This window comes from Elephas maximus, chromosome 2 (genome assembly GCF_024166365.1).
Source record: "Elephas maximus indicus isolate mEleMax1 chromosome 2, mEleMax1 primary haplotype, whole genome shotgun sequence".
Classification (NCBI taxonomy): domain Eukaryota; kingdom Metazoa; phylum Chordata; class Mammalia; order Proboscidea; family Elephantidae; genus Elephas; species Elephas maximus.
This window is the reverse complement of record NC_064820.1, coordinates 164,744,534-164,765,451: the sequence shown is the minus strand read 5'-3', so window position 1 is coordinate 164,765,451 and position 20,918 is coordinate 164,744,534. Positions and strand designations below refer to the sequence as shown.

General features: G+C 46.9%; 1 protein-coding gene across 3 annotated transcripts in view; it reads right to left on the bottom strand.

The window, feature by feature from the left end:
• Positions 1–20,918, bottom strand: part of ARHGEF37 (Rho guanine nucleotide exchange factor 37) — a 75,456-nt gene that overhangs the window by 13,303 nt on the left and 41,235 nt on the right. For 2 of the 3 annotated variants that reach the window (XM_049874048.1, XM_049874046.1), the window contains exons 5-12: positions 18,067–18,266; positions 16,564–16,694; positions 16,129–16,233; positions 13,529–13,639; positions 12,321–12,650; positions 8,286–8,414; positions 3,408–3,603; positions 1,261–1,418 (exon numbers count right to left, since the gene is read on the bottom strand). In XM_049874048.1, coding sequence (XP_049730005.1) covers positions 1,261–1,418; positions 3,408–3,603; positions 8,286–8,414; positions 12,321–12,650; positions 13,529–13,639; positions 16,129–16,233; positions 16,564–16,694; positions 18,067–18,266 — 1,360 coding nt within the window. The remainder of the gene's footprint in view (positions 1–1,260; positions 1,419–3,407; positions 3,604–8,285; positions 8,415–12,320; positions 12,651–13,528; positions 13,640–16,128; positions 16,234–16,563; positions 16,695–18,066; positions 18,267–20,918) is intronic. The other variant, XM_049874047.1, reaches the window with a different exon arrangement.

Here is a 20,918-nt window from a genome sequence, read left to right as displayed (position 1 = left end):
CCTGGCCATCTACTTCAAAAAAATCAGCTATTGAAAATCCTACGGAGCACGGTTCTGCTCTGACACACATGGGGTCGCCATGAATTGGGATCGCCTTGATGGCAACTGGTTTTTCAATACTCCATTGTGTGGCTATACCACATTCTGTTTATCCATTCACCAGTTGATGGACATTTGGGTTGCTTCCACTTTTTGGCTATGGTGCATAGTGCTGCTATGAACAACCACGTACAAGTTTCTCATTGTTTTTAAGGTGAAGATGAATATCCTGGCCATGGCCACGAGGCCTTGTCAGCCTGGCCCTTCCCCTCTCCAGCAGCATCTTGCTCCATGCTGCCCCTTGCCCTTCCCCAGCCACACTGGCTTCCGTCTGTTCCTCACACAGCCCTTGTCCTTCCTGCCACTGGGCCTTTACATGTGCTGTGCACACTCTCCAGAAAGCTCTTCCCATCTTCATCCCAGTACGGCCCTTTATCAAATTAATTCCTATGCACGCGTATCTGAGAAGCAGCATCATTCTGAGAAAAACTCATGAGCCTCTCCTACTGGGGCTGTAGCACTTATTGTTGCTATGACTTGGCAATTATTCATGTGATTATTTTATTAATCACTGTGTTCCCCGGAACCAGAATTATAAATTTGAGGAAGGCAAGGACCATGAGTTATTTTTTCTCATCATTATATGGAGTCCTGGTGGCACAGTGGTTAAGAGCTACTAACCATCATTATGTTACTCATCTAGTACAGTGCCTGGCCAATATTAAATGGATGAATGAATGAATGAACACATGAATGAATAAATAAAGGAATCCCACTTGCCCTGCTGGTTAGGGGAGGAAGTGTGAGGGGTTAGCTCTTTATTGTTGGTGCACCAAGGGAAACCACATTGAAACCTGCACCAGGACTCATTTCTCATGGTCCCACCCTGGTCAAGAAGCCCTGCTAGTGTAAAGGCTAAGCACTCAGCTGCTAACTGAAAAGTCAGTGGTTTGAACCTACCAGCCACTCTACAGAAGAAAAGACCTGGCAACCTGCTCCGGTAAAGATTACATCCTTGGAAACCCTACAGGGCAGTTCTACTCTGTCCTGTAGGGTCCCTGTGAGTCACAATCAACTCGATGGCACACAACACCACCACCACCACCCCTGGTCAGGACACTGGTCCTCCAGATAGGAAGACTGTATACCTGACAGAGGAGGAAAATCAAAGCCCCGGTACAAGGGGCCATGGGAGTCACACCCCACCCCTCCCAGACTCACCTGGGTCATGCTTAGGACAGAAGCAACTGGGACCGGGGTGGGCTCTGGTGTTAGATGTCGGGAACCCTCTTGTGGCCCTGCCTGCCCCTTGAGCTCCTCCTCACTGGGGGCGACGTGGTACAGCTCCAGTTTCCCAGCTGGCACGTACCCTCGATGTCCTAAGGGACATGCAGAACGTTATTCTGCTGTGAGTTGTCTTCCCCATCCCTTTCAGTGGCAGAGGCAGTCAACGGATGCCAATACTGCCAACACAGCTTCTCAGCACCAAAGAGGACCTGGAAAGGGCATCTAGGAACCTCTCAAACTATCCACCTTCCCTGCACCTACCGTTTCTAGTTTCTGCTTGCACACCCCCAGTGACAGGGGGCTCATTTCCTGTGAAGGCAGCCCGCTCCGCTCTGAACAGCTCTGACAGAGATGGAATGCTCCCCCTTGGACTAGTGTGAAAGTGGCTTTCCTGGTGCTGGTGCCACTGGCGCCCATTCTCCTCTAGTGGTCACTCAGAGTAAAGCCCTTCCCCTCCCTGGGACAAACTTTCCCTCTCCAAGCGTCCTCAGATTCTAATGTAGCAACTACTAGTGTTGTTCTGGTTGCTGTCCTTAGCAATGGTTATCTGAGAGCTCGTTAGGAGGTGCTCTGATTTAAGTATCTAGTCTTCATATCAACTCTTAAGGGTAGTATTGTCATCACCATTTCATGGATGAACCAAGAGGTGAGAGAGGCCCCGTAACTTCCCCAAGAGCGTGCAGTTAGTAGAGTGATAGGACTGGGATTTAAACCCAGTCCCTTGACCCCAGAGGCCTTGCCTTGAATGCCCCATTTCATTATTTCCCCAACTTGACTCATGAGAGTTCCCTTTTGTGATTTCTGCCTGATTTATCCTGTTTAATTAATTTTTAATGGATCCACTTTTTAAAACTTAGTCATGTACTATTTAATAATATGAATAAAATTATTGGTTTGTGGGCTGGTTATGTATTTTTTTCTAATACACGTTAAAATACCTAAGTAACGATTATAATAAAAACTGTCTATAGAGGGGAAATGAGTCCCTGAGTTGTACAAAGGAGCCCCTGAGTGGCACAGGTAGGCACTGGGCTACCACTGAAAGGTTGATGGTTCAAACCCACCCAGAGACACCTTGGATGAGAGGTCTGTTAATCTGCTTCTGAAAGGTCACAGGCATGAAAACCCTATGGAAGGCAGTTCTACTCTGAAACACGTGGAGTCCCCATGAGTCAGAAATGACTTGATGACAACTGGTTTGGTTTTTGGTTTGGGTGGTGCAAATGGTTAACATGCTTGCTGCTAACCGAAAAGTTGGAGGCTGGAGTCCACCCAGAGGGACCTTGGAAGAAAGGTCTAGTGATCTACTTCCAAAAAATTGAAAACCCTATGGAGCACAGCTCTACTCTGACTCACATGGGGTCACCCCAAGCTGGAGTTGAAGACAGCAGCTCGTTTGGTTTTTGGTTTATAGGAGGGAAAACTGTCCACGGATCCTGTAACAATAATTCTGGGTAAACCTCATTTCATGGGTCACATGCTCCACTTTGAAAGACATTCCGCTAGGCCTCACAAGCATCCTCTCCCGGGTTCAGGGTGCCACCATGCCTCCAGGCCTGCCACATTGGTGCACCTGAGCAACAGCGCACCCCAAGGGCATGGCCAGCACACAATGGCAGGGTAATCACCTCCCTCATTCTGAACATCAGACTTCTACTAATATAGCCATGACTCAAGTATCCCTTCTCTGTGCATATCTCCTCCGTCTTTCAGGGTAATGCTGAATTTCTCTCCTATGTCTCTTCATTTTTTTTTTTTTTTTATATGTCTCTTCATAATAGTCTGTGCGGTCTCCAAAGCAGGGTCCTCGTCTTATTTGCACAGAGCCCAACACCCAGAAGGTGCTTGATAATGAATGCTGCAGTGAAAGACTGAGTTTCTCTTTTTGAAATTTCATGCACCGCTGAATCATGCTAAGCCCCATGCCGTGCCCCAAGCCCTGAGTCTGTCACGTGGGCTCATCTACATCCTGGACTTGCACAGCCAGATTCTGGCCCACAAGAGTACCCATGTCCCCCCACTGGCTGCTGCTGAGTAGTTTCCCAGAGGGAACGGAAGGGTCCACCAAGTCCCACACATACCCCCAGTGTCCACCAGCCAGCGGCCACTGTTGCCTTTGGTGTCCTTGTTTTGAAGGAGGGCCACAATTTGGCCCCGAGGCAGTGTCAGGTCCAAAGTCCCAGTCCCACTGATGCTGCTGGTGACCTGGAACAGCTTCCCGGGGCCATATTTGCTCAGGAGGGCCTGCACCTGGTGTTCAGCCCCCGGGAGGAGTGGCTGGGGAGGGGAAGGACAGAAATAGACACAAGTGCTCAGGTTATCATGCCAAAGACAGTGCCGATGTTTGTTCATGTACTGAGAACTAGGAGTCCTGGGCCTGGTCCTACCTCTGCAGTTGATGGGCTGTGTGACCCTGAGCAAGGGCCCATCCTGATCCGGGCAACACTAGTAGATGGTTGGATCAGATGAGAAATACATGCTCTTAGTATCTGTTATAGGGGGGCCTTGGTGGTACAATGGTTAAGTGCTCAGCTGTTAACTGAAAGGTTGGGAGTTTGAACCCACCTGCCACTCCAAAGGAGAAAAGACCCGGCAATAAAAATTACAGCCTAGGAAACCCTATGGGGCAGTTCTATTCTGTCCTATAGGGTTGCTCTGAGTTGGAATCGACTCAACAGCACACATGGAAAGGTGTGCATCAGGGTTGTATCCTTTCACTATACTCACTCAAACTGTATGCTTAGCAAATAATCTGAGGAGCTGGACTACGTGAAGAAGAACGTGGCATCAGGATTAGAGGGCTCATTAACAACCTGTGATATGCAGATGATACAACCTTGCATGCTGAAAGCGAAGAGGATTTGAAGCACTTACTGATGAAGATCAAAGACCACAGCCTTCAGTATGGATTATACCTCAACATAAAGAAAACAAAAATTCTCACAACTGAACCAATAAACTGAAGTTGTCAAGGATTTTATTTTACTTCAATCCACAGTCAACACCCATGGAAGCAGTAGTCAAGAAATCAAATGACGTATCACGTTGAGCAAATCTGCTGCAAAAGATCTCTTTAAAGTGTTAAAAAGCAAAGATGTCACTTCAAGGACTAAGGTGCATTTGACTGAAGCCATGGTATTTTCAATCTCTTCATATGCATGCAAAAGCTAGACAATGAATAAGGAAGACCAAAGGAGAATCGATGCCTTTAAACTATGGTGCTGGCAAAGAATATTGAATATACCATGGATTGCTAAAAGAACAAATAAATTTGTCTTGGAAGAAATACAGCCAGAATGCGTCTTAGAAGTGAGGGTGGCAAGACTTCATTACGCATTCTTTGGACATGTTATCAGGAAGGACCAGTCCCTGGAGAAGGACAGACATCATGCTTGGTGTCATGGATTGAATCGTGTCCCCCCAAAGTATGTGTCAACTTGGTTAGGCCATGATTCCCAATATTGTGTGGTTGTCCTCCATTTTGTGACTGAAATCATTTTCCTATGTGTTGTAAATCCTAATATCTGCCTGTAGTTAGTGAGGCAAAATTACATTATGTTAAAGAGGATTAGGGTGTGATGTAACACCCTTACCCAGATCACATCCCTGATCCAATGTAAAAGGAGTTTCCCTGGGGTATGGCCTGCACAGCCTTTTATCTCTCAAGAGATAAAAGGAAAGGGAAGTGAGCTGAGAGTGGGAGACCTCATACCGCCAAGAAAGTAGTACTGGGAGCAGAGCGCATCTTTGAACCCAGGGTTCCTGCGAGAGAAGCTCCTAGACCTGGGGAAAATTGATGATAAGGACCGTCCTCCAGAGCAGACGGAGAGAGAAAGCTTTCCCCCCGGAGCTAATGCCCTAAATTTGGACTTGTAGCCTACTAGACTACTAGGCTGTGAGAGAAACATTTCTCTTTGTTAAAGCCATCAACTTGTGGTATTTCTGTCTTAGATAAATAAGACACTTGGTAGAGGGTCAGTGAAAAGAGGAAGACCCTCAATGAGATGGACTGACACAGTGGCCACAGCAATGGACTCAAACATTGCAACAATTGTGAGGATGGTGCAGGACTGGGCAGTGTTTCGTTCTGTTGTACATGAGGTCGCTGCGGGTTGGAACCGACTTGACAGCACCTAACAACAACAATACCATAATATATGTTGCTCTATATGGTTATCTCTGAGTAAGTAAATGTTGGGTGTGGGGTGTTAGGCAGAGGTGCCCTTCAGGGACATCCGGGCAGGGACTCTGACATTTCCCCTAACCCAACGTGAACACCAAGTCAGTATCAAGAACCAGGAGAACTTAATGTCTCTAAAGAGGCCCTTAAACAGAATTGCAGAGGCTGTTGGGGAGGGTTTTTTCCAGAACTTAAGTATTCCCTGAATATAAAGTCCAGTGGAGAGCAAACATTCGCATTTTCTCTCAAGTCTGGCAGGCCCCTACCTGTGCAGAGAACAGCAGTGCCCTCTGGAGGAACCCCAGAGGAAGGCATGTAAAGATATCAGGGCTGCTCCTGTCCCTCACTTCTGCTGGGTTCTGTGTTGTTGTTGTTGTTAGGTGCCACCGAGTCAATTTCAACTGGTAGTGACTCCATTTGGCATAGTAGAACTGTCCCATAGGGCTTCCTTGGCTGTAATCTTTCACAAGAGCAGATTGCCAGGTCTTTCTCTCACGAAGCCACTGGGTGGGTTCGAACTGCCAATCTTTCGGTTAATAGCCAAGAGCTTAACCATTAGCGCCACCAGGGTTCTGTACCCGTAGCTGGACAGGTCAGGAATTTACAGGAGGTGTCTGGTGTGGGGGAGGGGGCAGCAGCAGTGTGGTGTGTGTCTCTTCTCACAAATTCTCAACCCACCTGCAACACACACTGGCATTATGGATGTTGCCATTTGTTTCTTCTTTTTGTTTTTCTGTTTTCTAATTTTCTATAATAAGCATAGATTCCTTTTAAAATAAGATCGCCATGGATTGAATTGTGTCCCACCAAAATATGTGTCAACTTGGTTAGGCCATGATTTGCCATATTGTGTGATTGTCTACCATTTTGTCATTTGATGAGATTTCCCTATGTGTTGTAAATCCTGTCACTATGATGTAATGAGATGGATTAGTGGCAGTTATACTGATGAGACTTACAAGATTAGATAGTGTCTTAAGCCAACCTCTTGAGCTATAAAAGCGAGAAGCAAGCAGAAAGACAATGGGGCCCTCATGCCACCACAAAAGCAGAGCCAGGTGTAGAACATGTCCTTGGACTGGGAGTCCCTGTGCTGAGAAGCTCCTTGGCCAGGGGAAGATTGATGACAAGGGCCTTCCTCCAGAGCCAACAGAAAGAGAAAGCCTTCCCCTGGAGCTGATGCCCTGAATTTGGACTTGAAGCCTACTAGACTGTGAGAGAATAAATTTCTGTTATGGCAGCACTAGATGACTAAGACAAAGATGAATGTTACTTCGGTTGTTTAAGAAAGAGAGAGAAGGTTTTCATGCTGTATCTGGGTGGCTGTGCTATTCTTCATTTTCTGCACCCTTCTCCTTCCCCAAGTCACAGGGCACATGACACACCCCTGACGAGACCTCTGCTAGGCAATAGTTCTCAGTGTGGGCTGGGAGGCGGGTACCATTGTGGACCAAAATGGAGTCAGCCTCTTCTGCGTGGAGTGGACATTGGTCCCTGATTGTCTTTACATTCTCTGCACTCTGGCCAGGTGCAAAGGCCACCTTTCTCTGGACAGCTCTGCTGGGCTCCTCTCCTTGTATGTCTTGTCTCTCCTTCCCCTTCACCCTTCTGGGGAATCTTGGGCTCTCTCCTGGCCCTTCACTTCACGCATGTGTATCTCACCTCCCAGCTTCCTCAAATCCAGATTTTGGCGGATTCTGGAAATGCTTTCTCTCTATAGCTACTTCAGTTACTTTTAAAATATATACTACCTTGGTGCACCCTACAAGTGGACTAAGGTACTTTTTTCTCACATTTTAGAGAAAAATACTTAAAAAAAAAAAAAGAACATTTGGCCAGCCAAAGCTTTTTAAACCATTGAAGAGTTGAAATACTGTCCTTTGCAATTTAAAAATGCCATACCAAAAAAAAAAAAAAACTTAATGACTTCTTTTTCAAATTTCTTATTTTTCTGGTATTTGAAGCAGGCTCAGTTAAAAGATGGTGAGGAAACAGGATAAATTCTGATGAAAAATAGAGGATGTTCTAGGTTTTGGGATGTAAATGTCACTTGACCTTTATTATAAAGTTACTTGATATAAAAATGTTTGGCTTTTCTTATTCATGGCCCAAGAGTTCTGTTCTGTTCCTATACTTATTGGCTATGAAGGGTATATATGTACGAGAGTGTGCATCCCCAACTGCCCCTCCTTACTCCCAGCTCACAGTGAGAAATGAGAGGAGGAAAGAGAAAAAAAAAATTTCCATGGTGTTATGGACTGAATTGTGTCCCCCCACGATATGTGTTAGAATCCTAACCCCTGTACTTGAGGGTGTAATTCCATTTGGGAAGGGGGTTTTCTTTGTTACATTAATGAGGCCACATCAGTGTAGGTTGTGTGCTAAGCCAATCGCTTTTGAGATATAAAAGAGCAGATTAGGCACAGAAGCAAGGAAGCACAGATGGGGGAAGATAGATGCCACACCACATGAAGGTCACCAAGGAACCCAGGAACAAAAGCTGAAAAGAGACAAGACCTTCCCCCAGAGCCCACAGAGAAAGACAGCTGCCTTCTACGGCTGGTGCCCTGAATCCAGACTTCTAGCCTACTGAACTGTGAGAAAATAAATTTCTGTTCCTTACAGCCACTTGTGGTATTTCCCTTATAGGAGCACTGGGAAGCTAAGACACAAGGCTAACAGGAAACCCTGGAAAAAGAAAAGGGAAAGGAAAGAGGGGATTGAACCTCACCCCAGTGGCAGTAAAGGATTAAGCAGTCTTTCGGGGGCAGACACTTACTTGTATGGTGGGAGGTGGCAGCACTTTCTCGAAGCTCTTTCGGAAGGAGTGAAGCTGGTTACTGGCCTGGCCTAGCATGTCTTCCATTAGCTTCCTGAAGTCAGGCTCAGAGACATGGTGGTGGGGCAGCTGGGATGGGGACAGACACTGTCAACAGAGCATTCTTCAGAAGGAAGGGGACAAAAACCCTGGAAGCACACATACTAGCCCCAGGAGTGTTAAAACACCCTTTGTTCTCACAGTCACCTGTTGTTTTTGCCTGCCTACTGCCCCACTTGCCTTCAAGAAAGTGTCCCTTGACTCAGACAGATACTTGTACGGGAATGTTCATTGCAGCATCATTCACAACAGCTAAAAAAATGCAAACAACTTAAATGCCCATCGACAGATGAGTGGATAAATAAAGTGTGGTATACATGTACAATGGGCCATTACTCAGCACTAAAGAGGAGAAATGAAGGCCTGATAACATGCTATGACCTAGATGAACCTTGAAAACATTATGCTGAGTGAAATAAGTCAGTCACAAAAGTACAATATTGTATGATCCTACTTATATGAAATATCTAGAATAGATAAGTGTTGTTACGGATTGAATTCTATCCCCCCAAAACGTGTGCCAACTTGGCTAAGCCATGGTTGCCAGTATTGTGTGGTTGTCCATCGTTTTGTGACCTGAAGTAATTTTCCTATGTGTTGTAAATCCTAATCTCTGCCTGTGGTTAATTAGGCCATACTAGGTTATGTTTAAGAGGATTAGGTTAGGATGCAACACCCTTACTAAGGTCACAGCCCTGATCTGATGTAAGGGGAGTTTCCTGGAGTGTGGCCTGCATCACCTTTTATCTTGTGAGAGATAAAAGGAGAGAGAAGTAAGCAGAGGGATAGGGACCTCCTACCACCAAGAATGAAGAGCTGAGAGTGCAGCACGTCCTTTGGACTTAGGGTCCTTGTGCTGAGAAGCTCTTAAAAAAAAATTAGACCAGAGGAAAATTGATGACAAGGACCTTCCCCAGAGCAGACAGAGAGAGAAAGCCTTCCCCTGGAGCTGGTGCCCTGAATTTGGACTTCTAGCCTCCTAGGCTGTGAGAGAATAAACTTCTGTTCGTTAAAGCCATCTACTTGTGGTATTTCTGTTATTGCAGCACTAGATAACTAAGACAAGAGTATAGGGATCAAAGCTGATCAGTGGTTACCAGAGGCAGGAGGAAGGGAGAAAGGAGGAGTCATTGTTTGGAAAGCAGTATCTATTAATGGTGATGGAAAACCTGGCAATGGGTATGGGTAATGGTTGCCCATCATGACTAATATAATCACTGAATTGTACATGTAAAAAATATTGAATTGGCAAATTTTAAGCTATATATATTTCTACCACTACAATTAAAAAAAAAAAGTGCCCTCTATGGGGACCTGTGGGGGTCCTCTATGGTGGTATCCTGCAGGTGCTCCAGCCACAGGACAGGGGTCATGGCATCCCTTCCTCCTGTCCGCAGTGGTTGGGCCAAGGATAGACAAAGGACCCAAGGCTTGTCCAGAGCCTCCCATCAGATTTAGTACGTGAAGGCTGCGAGTGAGAGGGTCACTCTTCCTTTGGATGATGAGTCATGAAGGAGCTGTCAGTAGCCATCTCTCCCATCACGCGGAAAAAAGCCTGCCTGCGAATAAAGCAAACCCAGAGAGGCAAACAGAGCCAGGAGATGGAGTGGAAGTCCAAGCCCTGACAACATGTACTAAATGTAGCTGTGCCGCAGGTTTGATTTCCTCTGGGTCTCCCAGTCAATAAATTCTCCTTTATGCTTAAGCTCGTGTGCTTTCGGTTTCTGTTATGTGTGACTCATGGAGTTCTGAATAAGGCTCGGTCCTGAGACCCTGACTCTGTGAAGAAGCTCCTGCATTCTCATCAGACAACCTAGGCCCGAGTGAGACCCCACAGCTAACAGAGACGAGCCCTCTCTGCTTGTCACCAGACTCATTAGTTTGTCACCAAACTCAAACGCTGCTGGATGTGACATCAAGCCTTCCTATCCCCAGGATACAGACAGATTGGGGTTTCTACCACAGAGGCTTTTCCCAGGCTCTACAGGGACTGGCCCAGGTGAATGGGCATGGGGCACAGACGAGGCAGGCTGGCATCAATCCCTGACAGGCCCCAACATCCTATATTACAGGATCAAACAGGAAATGGGGTCTGAATTCCCTCATTTTCTGCTTTTGTAAAGCTGACCTCTCCCTCCTGGCATCCTATAACACTTCCCAGCCCTGCACATCCCAGCCTAAGTATAACAGGTCTTGTAGCCCTGGAGAGAAAACTAGAGGGCCGGAAGAGGGTGAAAAGATCGCCTAATTAGATTTTCCCTTCTGCCTTCCCGAAAGATGTTGTTAGCTGCTGTCACATCGATTCTAACTCACGGCAATCTCACGTGTGCGGAGTAGAACTGCTCCATAGCGTTTTCAAGGCTGTGACCTTTTGGAAGCAGATCACCAGGTCTGTCTTCCGAGGCACCTCACTTTGGGTTCAAATCACCAAACCTTTAGCTAGTAGTCGAGTGCTTAACTATTTGTACCACTCAGGGGCTCCTTGGCAAAGGTAAATGCTTCTCTTTTCAGGATGGTTCAGGTCTAATTCAATTCAAAATGCGTCTGAGACAGAACTCTGTACTAAGTGCTGTTGAAGGCCAAGAGGAAAAGTCACAGTGCCAGCCCTCCTCAAGGAGCAGAAACTCCTTCATCAGTCAGCCAAGCAGGAGGCAGGCTCTGGGAATTGCTCAAGAGAAGGATATCATAAGGGCTGCTGTATTGAAGACAGGGAGACGGACTCGTCCTTCAGGGAGGGGAATTCTGAGGGCCTCAAGGAGACTCAGTCATCTATCATATACTTGGAGGACTCCTACTCTGTGCCAGACACTGTGAAAGGCGGTTGGGGGTGGGGTGGACGATGGAAAGGGACATTCCAAGCAGAAGGAGGACCTGTGTGAAGGGAACATGGGCACACTCAGACTGGTTACCCTGGAGGGAAGGGGCTGCAGGCTAGAGTGGGGCTCCAGGGTGGGAAGATGGGGGTGAATTTTAGAGAAATATTCATGCAAAGAACTGGATGGGGAAAGCTAAGACAGTTAAGAGGCAGCATGAAGGACAGGAAATAGATAGAGGTGCCCTCTAGGGTGCGGTATGAAGAGTATTTAAATTGCTCCTGAGGTCAGACCTATAGGTCACTCAGGGCTGATGGTGGCATCAGAGAAAGAGAGGGAGAGAGAAAGATCTGGAAGCAGTCGGGTAGTCTTTCTTAGCTCAACCTCCATCTTCAGAATTCCAAAATCAACGTTTGTACTTGAAGGTTTGTCCAAACCTCTTTGCAGTCTGCCTATGCTTTCAGTCAACAGTGCCCCTAGAGCAGCAGCTGTGAGCACTGTGGTTCAGAGGCCACGCCTTGGAGTTGAACCACTGGGGCTCAGATCCTACAATTAGCTGTGTAGCCTGTGGCAAGCTACTTAACCTCCCTGTGCCTTGGCTCTTATATTGTTGAAATGAGGATAATAATAATAATGTCTACTTTGCAAGCCTGCAGTGAGGATTAAATGAGATAATGCATGGATGGTGCTCTAAACAGGTAAAGATGAAGCACTCAGGAGGAGCTGGCTGCTAGGAGTAGTAACAGTAGGAGTAACATCAGGTTGAGACATTTATTCCTGACTGTGTATAAGGGACCTTCTGTCTCTGTTACCAACTTCTATATACTCCAGGGATTGGCCCCAGGTCTGCTGTTGTCCCACATTCTCTGCTTCTGAGTCCCAGAGTCTAGGAAGAGTCTGGAGCTCCAGTGCTATCCTTGCTTCATGGTCTGTCTCCATTTAGGAGAGGAGAATAGGCGTGAGGCAGATCCAGAAGGCCCCTGCTGCCTCCTTCTTGGCACCTGACGGCCTGTTTGGAAAGCCCAATCTCGCTCCATTGCAGCCTCTGCAAACAGCCAGCAGAAGAGGCCGCAAGGCCTTGACTGACCATTATCCGGAGGCACCCCAGGACCAGAGGCCTTACCTGGGCCAAGGTGCCCTCTGCCTTCTGCAGCACTTGCTTTGCAAGGTCCTGCTGTAGAGCCACGAACGTGCGCAGGATCTGGCCCAGCCACTGCATGGTCAGCTGGTTAAACTGCGGGAGCTCAGCCACTAGCAGAGAGTTGAGAGCCTGGTACGTGTGCCGGGCCGCCTCCTCCTCATAGGTCACACTGCCCACCTCCAGCAGCTTCTCTTCCACTCGCTCAAAGTCCAGCAGTTTATCCAGACGTTTCTTGATCAGGTTCTGAGGGCCAGCAAGTGCTTTGGCCAGGCTGCACAACGGCCGCCATACCAGGCCTTCCAGCCGCTGCTTCTGTGGGGAGAGGTGAGGTTGGGAACCTCAAAAGAAGGAGGCAGCAGGTGGGGGCTAGGAGAAATGGCTACGGAGGCAGGCAGGCCTGGGTTCCAGTCCCACCCCCACGAACTAGCTGTGACCTTTAGCATGTTATCTAACCTCTCTATGCCTCAATCTTCCCATCTGAAAAATGGGAACAATGCATGTAAAATGAGCTTAGTAGAGTGCCTGGCAGAGTGTGCATTCAATACGTGCCAATTCTTAGTGTCATTATTGTGCAAAGAGTATAGAATGGTGGTCAAGAGCATAGTCTTTGGGGCTCAGATCCCAGCCTGCCATTGACCATCAATATAATCCGGGAGGTTACCCTCTCTGAGCCTCAAGCCCTTATCTGAAGAATGGGCTATTAATAGTTTCTACCCCATAAGCCTTGTTGTGAGGACTAAATGAGCTAAAGAATATGAAGGGCTTAGCACAGTGTCTGGCAGATAGTGAGGCTCAATAAAAGTTAAAACCAGTTGCCGTCGAGTTGATTCTGACTCATGGTGACCCTGTACATGTCAGAGAAGAACTGTGCTCCATAGGGTTTTCGATGGCTGATTTTTCAGAAGTAGATTGCCAGGCCTTTCTTCCAAGGCACCTCTGGGTAGACTCAAACCTCTATCCTGTGTTTAGTAACCAAGCTCATTAACAATTTGTGCCAACCAGGGACTTTCGATAAACATTAGCTGGGGTTATTTTGATCAGTAAAATGCACTAGTAATGATCTCTGCCCTGACAACTACCGAGGGCAGCTGTGGATATGACAATCATGTAAGGTACATGCCTTCTAAATATTATTCTTGTAGGCTCTGCCACCTGCCTAACAAAGAAAGGGAAACAGACGTCCCACTTACAAACTCCAGGAAGGCCGTGAGCTGAAGCTCTTTTGCCAAGTGGCAGTACTGTGCCACAGGGCCCTCGGGGATGTCCAGATTGTATTCGTGTGGCTTGAAGCGGAGGAAAGCCTGGTCCCGGGCAAATGAGAGACATTCAGTCACAGCCTGTCATTACCCATGAATCCCCCCTCACCATTCTATCCAGTGGTTGTCCAGTCTCTCTGCACACCTACAGGGACGCATACAGCCGATTCTATCCTTGAACAATTTAGATTAGAAAGCTCTGCCTTGGACTAAGCCAAAATCTTTCTCCCTATTCCAGTGCTTCCCAAACCTCACACACTTGCCTACCACCTTTGTGGTTTTTGACATACCCATATCCATATCCCATGTGTTTTATTAATATTTAAGTTCCTATTTAAGTTAAAAAAAATTATTTATATGTACGTGTGTGTGTATTGTTTTTGTTCTTGCCATTCATTGAGTCAATTCAGACTTATAGCAACCCTATATGACAGAGCAGAACTGCCCCATAGAATTTCCTAGGCTTACGGGAACAGATCACCAGGTCTCTTCTCCTGCAGAGCTGCTGTGTGGGTTCAAACTAATGACCTCTCTCTCTCCCCCTCCATCCCTACCCTCCCTCTCTTTATATATTATTCAGCCATAAAAAGGAATGAAGTTCTAATGCCATGCTACGATGTATAAACCTTGAAAACATATGCTAAGTGAAAGGAAAGCAAAAACAAACTCACTGTTGTCCAAGTAGATTTTGACTCATAGTGACCATATAGGACAGAGTAGAACTGCCTCATAGGGTTTCAAGGCTGTAAAATTTATGGAAGCAGACTGGCACATCTTTCTCCTTCAAACCACCGACTTTTTGGTTAGCAGTTGAGAGCTTTAACCACTGTGCCACCAGGGCTCCTTAAGTGAAAGAAGCCAGACACAAAAGGACAAATGTTGTATAATCCCACTTATATGGAAAATCTAGACTAGGCAAGTGCATAGAGGCAAGTTTTTTCGTGGTTACCATGGGTAGCAGAGGGGCGGGGAATGGATGCAGAGTTTCTGTATGGGGCCATGAAGAAGTTTTGGAAACAAATAGTGATGATGGCCGCACAACGTTGTGAATTTAATTAGTGCTTAGAAATGGTTAAAATGGCAAATTTTATGTTATATACATTTTACCACAATAAAAAATAAAAGGAAATAAAGAATGGGAGTTCTAACTGGGGAGAGGGGAGGGAAACACCCTTACGATGACACCACAAAAGGAAAGCCAATAGTAATTGCCATAAAGACAAAACAGTGTTATTAAATTCTGCCTGGATATCTTGCCTGCTGAAGACTCCTAGCCTCAGGCAAGACATAGCAGCAAAAGAGGCTATTCCTTGACTCCAGCTAAGAATTAAAAGAGGAAATCATTTTCTCACTGTGTGACTCCATGTTGTTGAACACTGTGCCTCTGAACGGTCATGTAAGTCCTGCCTCTAGGGAAGCAGAGCCCTAATGCTTCTAAATATTTGTCCTATTCTGCAAAGCCAGACTTACCACTCGGGCCCTTCGGGTTTATCTCTCAAAGCCCAATACCTGCAGGCCCTGCCATTTTTTTTCATGACCTGGTTCTGAGTGTTCCCCTCTTGGTCAGGAGCCATAATGGGATCTCAGCTGCCCGGGTCCTTCCTCTGGGGGCCCAGGGAGGAGCATGATCAAGCAGCGGGATCTGACCCATACAGGGGAGGGTGGAACAACGACCTCCTTCCTATACACTCCCATGAATGCCACCCAAGATCCCACTTCCCAAAGATGCCATTGTCATCTCTGAGCTGGTTTGCACAAACGTACATGGCTGAGAACAAAACCACAGAAAGGGGACAGAGTGTATGGAATAAGTCAGCATCAATGACAGGAATGAGGGGGAGATTTTGGCATAAATGATGTGCAGGACAGACGTGCCAGCTGAGGGCCTGTGGGCTGACCTCAGTTTATACAGGTATATTTTCTTGGGCCTGTAGAACATTTACATTTTCATTTAATTAGTTGCTCATATTTACAAATTAGGACGTTTCACTTAAAGTCTGAATTTCCAGGTTGTATTTTTTTTCCTTAAATTTAGAAGAGCTGGCCATACTAGGCCCACATTTCCACAGAGCGACAATCCACCAGAACAGAGCAGTGTCTGCCACTTTAGATTTACTCATTTGTTCATTCATCCAAATTTCAAATATTATTATATGGTTAACGCTACTGGAAAAGTCTCATCGACGGCCTACTGCCTTGTGTACCTGCATCCTTGACTCAATCATATCACCTGCCTGGCACCCGAATTTGTGACCTGTGCTCTAGGTGCTGTCTTGCAGCGCCCTCTGGAGGGCGCTGACCCCAGTGAATTTCAGCACTCCCCAGTTGGAACTCTGCCCCGAGAGCTCAGTGATCTAATGTCTTAGGGTCCAAGGAGGAGTTGCCAGCCGATGACCTCATCTTACTGAAGGGCCTCATCTATTTGGTTCCTGTAGCTGGCGTCTTTGTCAGTTTGTCTGATGGGCCCCACATGCCTCCTGTCCAGAGAACCCAGACCCCAGACCCCGCCCATCATTACCTCTGCAGATCCTCACCTCCAGGTTATCCAGGTAGGCAGCCACGTTGTTCTTCAGCTCGGTCACACACAGCGACACCCAGTGGAACCTCTCTTCCAAGTCATCAAATTCCTTGTCTTCCGTCTGAAAGTGGGTAGTTATACATGTGAGGGCAGAGAAGATCCACAAGGGGGCAGTGTCGTTCCACAGACACGCCCATCAGAGCCCCCTCCTCCAGTCTCAAAGCTGAGTGGGAGAGTTAAGAGGCAGGATTTAAAAAAAAAAAAACCCATTGCCACTGAGTTGATTCCAACTCACAGTGACCCTGTAGCAGCCCTGTAGTCTTGGGAACCCTATGCGGCAGTTCTACCCCGTCCTTTAGGGTTGTTATGAGTCATAATCGACTCCATGGCAATGGATTTTTGCCTCCCCCTACCACCACCGCCCCGTTTAGGGCCCCACGCCTATGCTCACTCTGGGCACGAGCCCTGCCTCCTGCTTCAGCAGCTGGCTCAGCCGGGTGGTTTTCTTGGAGAAGCTGTGTGTGTTGATGCGGGCCAGTCGCTCTCGCAGGGTCAGCTGCTCCACCCTTGTGTACTTGGAAGCTGTGCAACAGAGAAGGAGGAGAGCATGGTGGCCAAAGCCCACCCAGGACAGCAAGCATCCCTGACACAGCTGCCTATGTACCTGCTCCGGCCCTCTGCCCTACCATGATAACATCCAATTAGAATGGGGAGTCTCATAGTAAAAGCACAGGGTTAGGAGTCCACACACCGAGTTTGAGTCCCAGCTGACATGCTTCCCATCTGCTTCACTTTGGCAAGCCACCACAGCCTGGGGCTCAGTTTCCTCATCTGTAAAATGAGGCTAGCCACCTTGCAGGGTTGCTGGGAGGATCCCATAAGATGATGGGTCTGAATGTACTTTCTAAAAGACAGGGACCCAGGTAAAGAGTGATTTGCCTGAAGCCCCTCAGCCAGTGTTAGCCGGACCAGGCTGGGAACTTCACTTTCCAACTCCTAGTTCAGTGCTTTCTACTCATCTGTCAACCTGGATGGAGCAGCAAGTGGAGGAAATTCAAAGCCACCACATGTACGGTGTGGTGGTGAAGAAAGACTACAGGCCTGAGTTTGAAACCTGGCTGTCACTTAGCAGCTCCATGACATGGAGCAAACGACTTGAGCTCTTATTTTACCTGGCTTCAAAATGGGGCTACAGTGCCAACCTCAGAGGGCTGTTACAAGGATCAAACAAGATAATGAAAGAAAAAATATGGCATAATTAAACCCCGTTAATTAGCCTTTAATAAATGTGAGCTAAATTATCATTATTATATTGTCTCAGTTGTGCAAGTGAGGCTCTCTATACTTGGGACTGCTTCATTTTCCAAACCGTTCTGTTTCTCCCCCTCCCCAGCATTCATTTCATTTCTCCTCTATAGTATGGCAGCCTTGTGGTTTGGATGGACTTGATCTCACTTGGCTCAAGGGGTGGGTGCTGACTGATACAATCCAATCCATATAATCCCATCCCCCTGACCACAATGATTGGTTAAAAGAAGGACACATAACCCAGGCCTAAGCCAATCAACACATGCATGACATTTTCCTAACCATGGTGACTGGTGAGGGTGAACATATGACTCAAGCATACAGTCCTATCAGAGTGAAGCTCAGATTTAATTTTGATGACTAAGGGGAGAGTGTGTGGCGTGTAGATGTGTCTTGGAACAGAAATAGCTATTATGATGAGGGAAGTCAGCCTGAAGATGAAGCTGACACATAGAAAGAACCAGAGCCTAGGGAATTATAGGGAAATGGAGTCGGCACTCTGATCAACCCCTACCTAAGGCCCACGTTACCTGTGGACTTGTGGTTATACAAGCCACCACATTCCCTCTATGGGGGAAGCCAGTTTGAGATGAGTTTCTGTAATTGGAATTATCACTTGGACGTCCTGAAACGTCCAAGTCCTTACCTACTTCCTTGCGCATCTTGTACTCATTGATGTTGGCGTTCACGTCCTGGAGGGCAGAGGTAGCCCTCTGAAGGACAGGGTAGGCGCTGGCATCAGGGGCTGTGTTCTCCAGGATTTTCTGCAGCAGCAAGGGGTATTTGGTAATCCTCTGCAGAGGGGTTACCAGTAAGAAACCGAGGCCTGAAGCTCGAGCTTGTGGCCTGAGGGAGAAGGCTGGTGTTAGTAGGTAAAGCCCATTCTTTGAGGCACAAGGGGCCTGGGTTTTACTCCCAGCTCAACCATATAACTCACTGTGTGATCTCAGGCAAGTCACCCTCCCTCTGTGGTCATTAGTTTTCTCATCTGTAATTTGAGAGGTCTAAATGTTATATGGAGCCCTGGTGGTGCTAGTGGCTAAGAATTCAGGTTGCTAATGAAAAGGTCAGCAGTTCAAATCCACCAGCCATTTCCTGGAAACCCTATGGGGCATTTCTACTCTGTCCTATTGGGTCACTATGAGTTGGAATCAACTCGATGGCAATTTTTTTTTTTTTTTTTTTAACATTAGATGGCTACCTGGGTGGTATAAACATTAAGTGCTCAACTACTAACTGAAAGGTTGGAGGTTCGAGTCTACTCAGAGATGCCTTGGAAGAAAGGTCTGGCTGTCTAGAAAGGCTACAGCCATTGAAAACCCTATGGAGCACAGTGCTACTCTGACACACATGGGGTCACTGTGAGTTGGAATCAACTTAATGGCAAAAACTTGATGGTTTTGGTTTGTGTGTTTAGATATCAGATGGGGGGACACTGGTAGGTCAGTGTAGAATTCTCTCTTTCCATGAAGATTTAGGTTCGATTCCTGGCCAGCGCACCTCATGTCCAGCCACCACCTGTCTGTCAGTGGAGGCTTGTGTGTTGCTATGATGCTGAACAGGTTTCAGTGCAGCTTCCAGACTAAGACCGACTAGGAAGAAAAGCCAGGCAATATACTTCCGATAATCAGCCAATGAAAGCCCTAGGGACCAACCACAACGGTCAACCGTTACACTGTGCATGGGGTCACCCTGAGTCAGAGGCTGACTAGATAGCAGCAGCAACAGATGTTAGATGCGCACTGTCAGTACACACCTTACCCCTTTTCTGGGCCTTGGTTCCTTCTCTGTACCAAATCCAAGGGTCTGTTCTCTGCCCTCAGCTTATTCAACATTTCAACAGCAGACACAGCTGACCACTCCTCTTTCTTAAAACACTTCTCCTTTTGGTCCCTGAGATGCCCTCCAGCCCGCTTCCCCTCACACTCCCCAGACCGCTCCCTCGGCTTTCTCTGCTGGCCTCTCTCCAAGGCCCCGGAGCGCCTGAGGCCTCGTCTCCTTCCCCTCTCCACTCACTCTCTTAGTGACTTCACTCAGTCTCAGGCTTTAAACACATCCCAAACCCAGACTCCACCTTTAGCTTCTGGTCAGAGCTCCAGGCTCAAATATTCAACTAGGTATTGGCATCTCCACTTGGATACATCCCACACACAACTCTACATGTTGTGCATCCATACAACATTTCATTTAAAGAGGTAGCTCTGATGCTTTAAAGAAAAAAAAAAGTTTAAAAAATCACAGAAACTTTCTTTTTAGAGATGCATTTAAAGGATTTACAGGCAAAATGTCATAATATTGGTAATTTCTTTAAATAAACCAAACCAAACCCAGTGCCATCAAGACAATTCCGATTCATAGCAACCATACAGGACAGAGTAGAATTGCCCCATAGAGTTTCCAAGGAGCACCTGGCAGATTCGAACTGCCTACCCTTTGGTTAGCAGCTGTAGCACTTAACCACTACGCCACCAGGGTTTCCTTCCTTTAAATAGTTTAGCTTAAAAACAGATGAAGCTAGCATAACAAAATGCCAACACTTGTTAATTTTAGGTGATGAGTGTGTGAGTGTTCGTTACGTTATTCTATCTTTCTATAGGCTTAATATTTTTCATTAAAATAAGCTAAAAAAAAAAAAAAAAAGCCAATGGTGGTGAGGTCCCTTCCAGGTACACCATTTGAAGCACTGATAACTATTTCTAGTCCCCTTTTTGATGATGCCTGGAATTTGCAGAGAGTCCCCCAGGTCAATGGCATCAGGAAAAAGGCTCCGCTAGTCTGTCCTTGGTGACGACTTGTAACCCTCAGGTCGGCCTTCCAAGAATCCCACGAGGGTCTGTTGAATGTCTAGGTATGCCTTCTCCAAGAAGACTCACAAACACTGCTCCAGATATTCTCTGGCCCTTCTTCTTTATCCTCTTATTCTTCTTCCGAAGGAAAAATCTCCAGACCAAATGTCCCGGGAAGATCAGCCATGAGGCCAAGAATAGACAGAGCAGGTGTAGCCCCCTCAGAGCTGCAGGAGGTGGGGACGAAAGGCGGCAGTGAGCATCAGGATTTCCTGGCAGGGTTTCCTGGCAGGATTACCTGGCAGGATTACCTGGCAGGACATGCCTATGCTGACGCCAACTCATGATGACCCCATGCATGTCAGAGTAGAGCCATGCCCCACTGGGTTTTCAGTGGCTGATTTTTCAGAAGTCGATTGCCAGGTGGTTCCTTCAAGTGCCTCAGAATGGACTCAAATCTCTAACCTTTCAGTTAGCAGCCGAGTGCTTGAACCATTTACACCAGCCAGGGGCTCCCCTTAAAAAACGAACGCTCAAGATCGTGTGCTCACACTTTGTCTGTCTGTAAATACATAGAAGAACATTTGGAAGGAAAATGTTAACTACTGAAGGAAGGGTGGGGAAATGGGAAATTGAGGGGGTAGGCTTACTTTTTACTTTATACACTTGTGTATTGTTTGAATTTTCTTTTTTTTTTTTCCTTCAGTGAGCA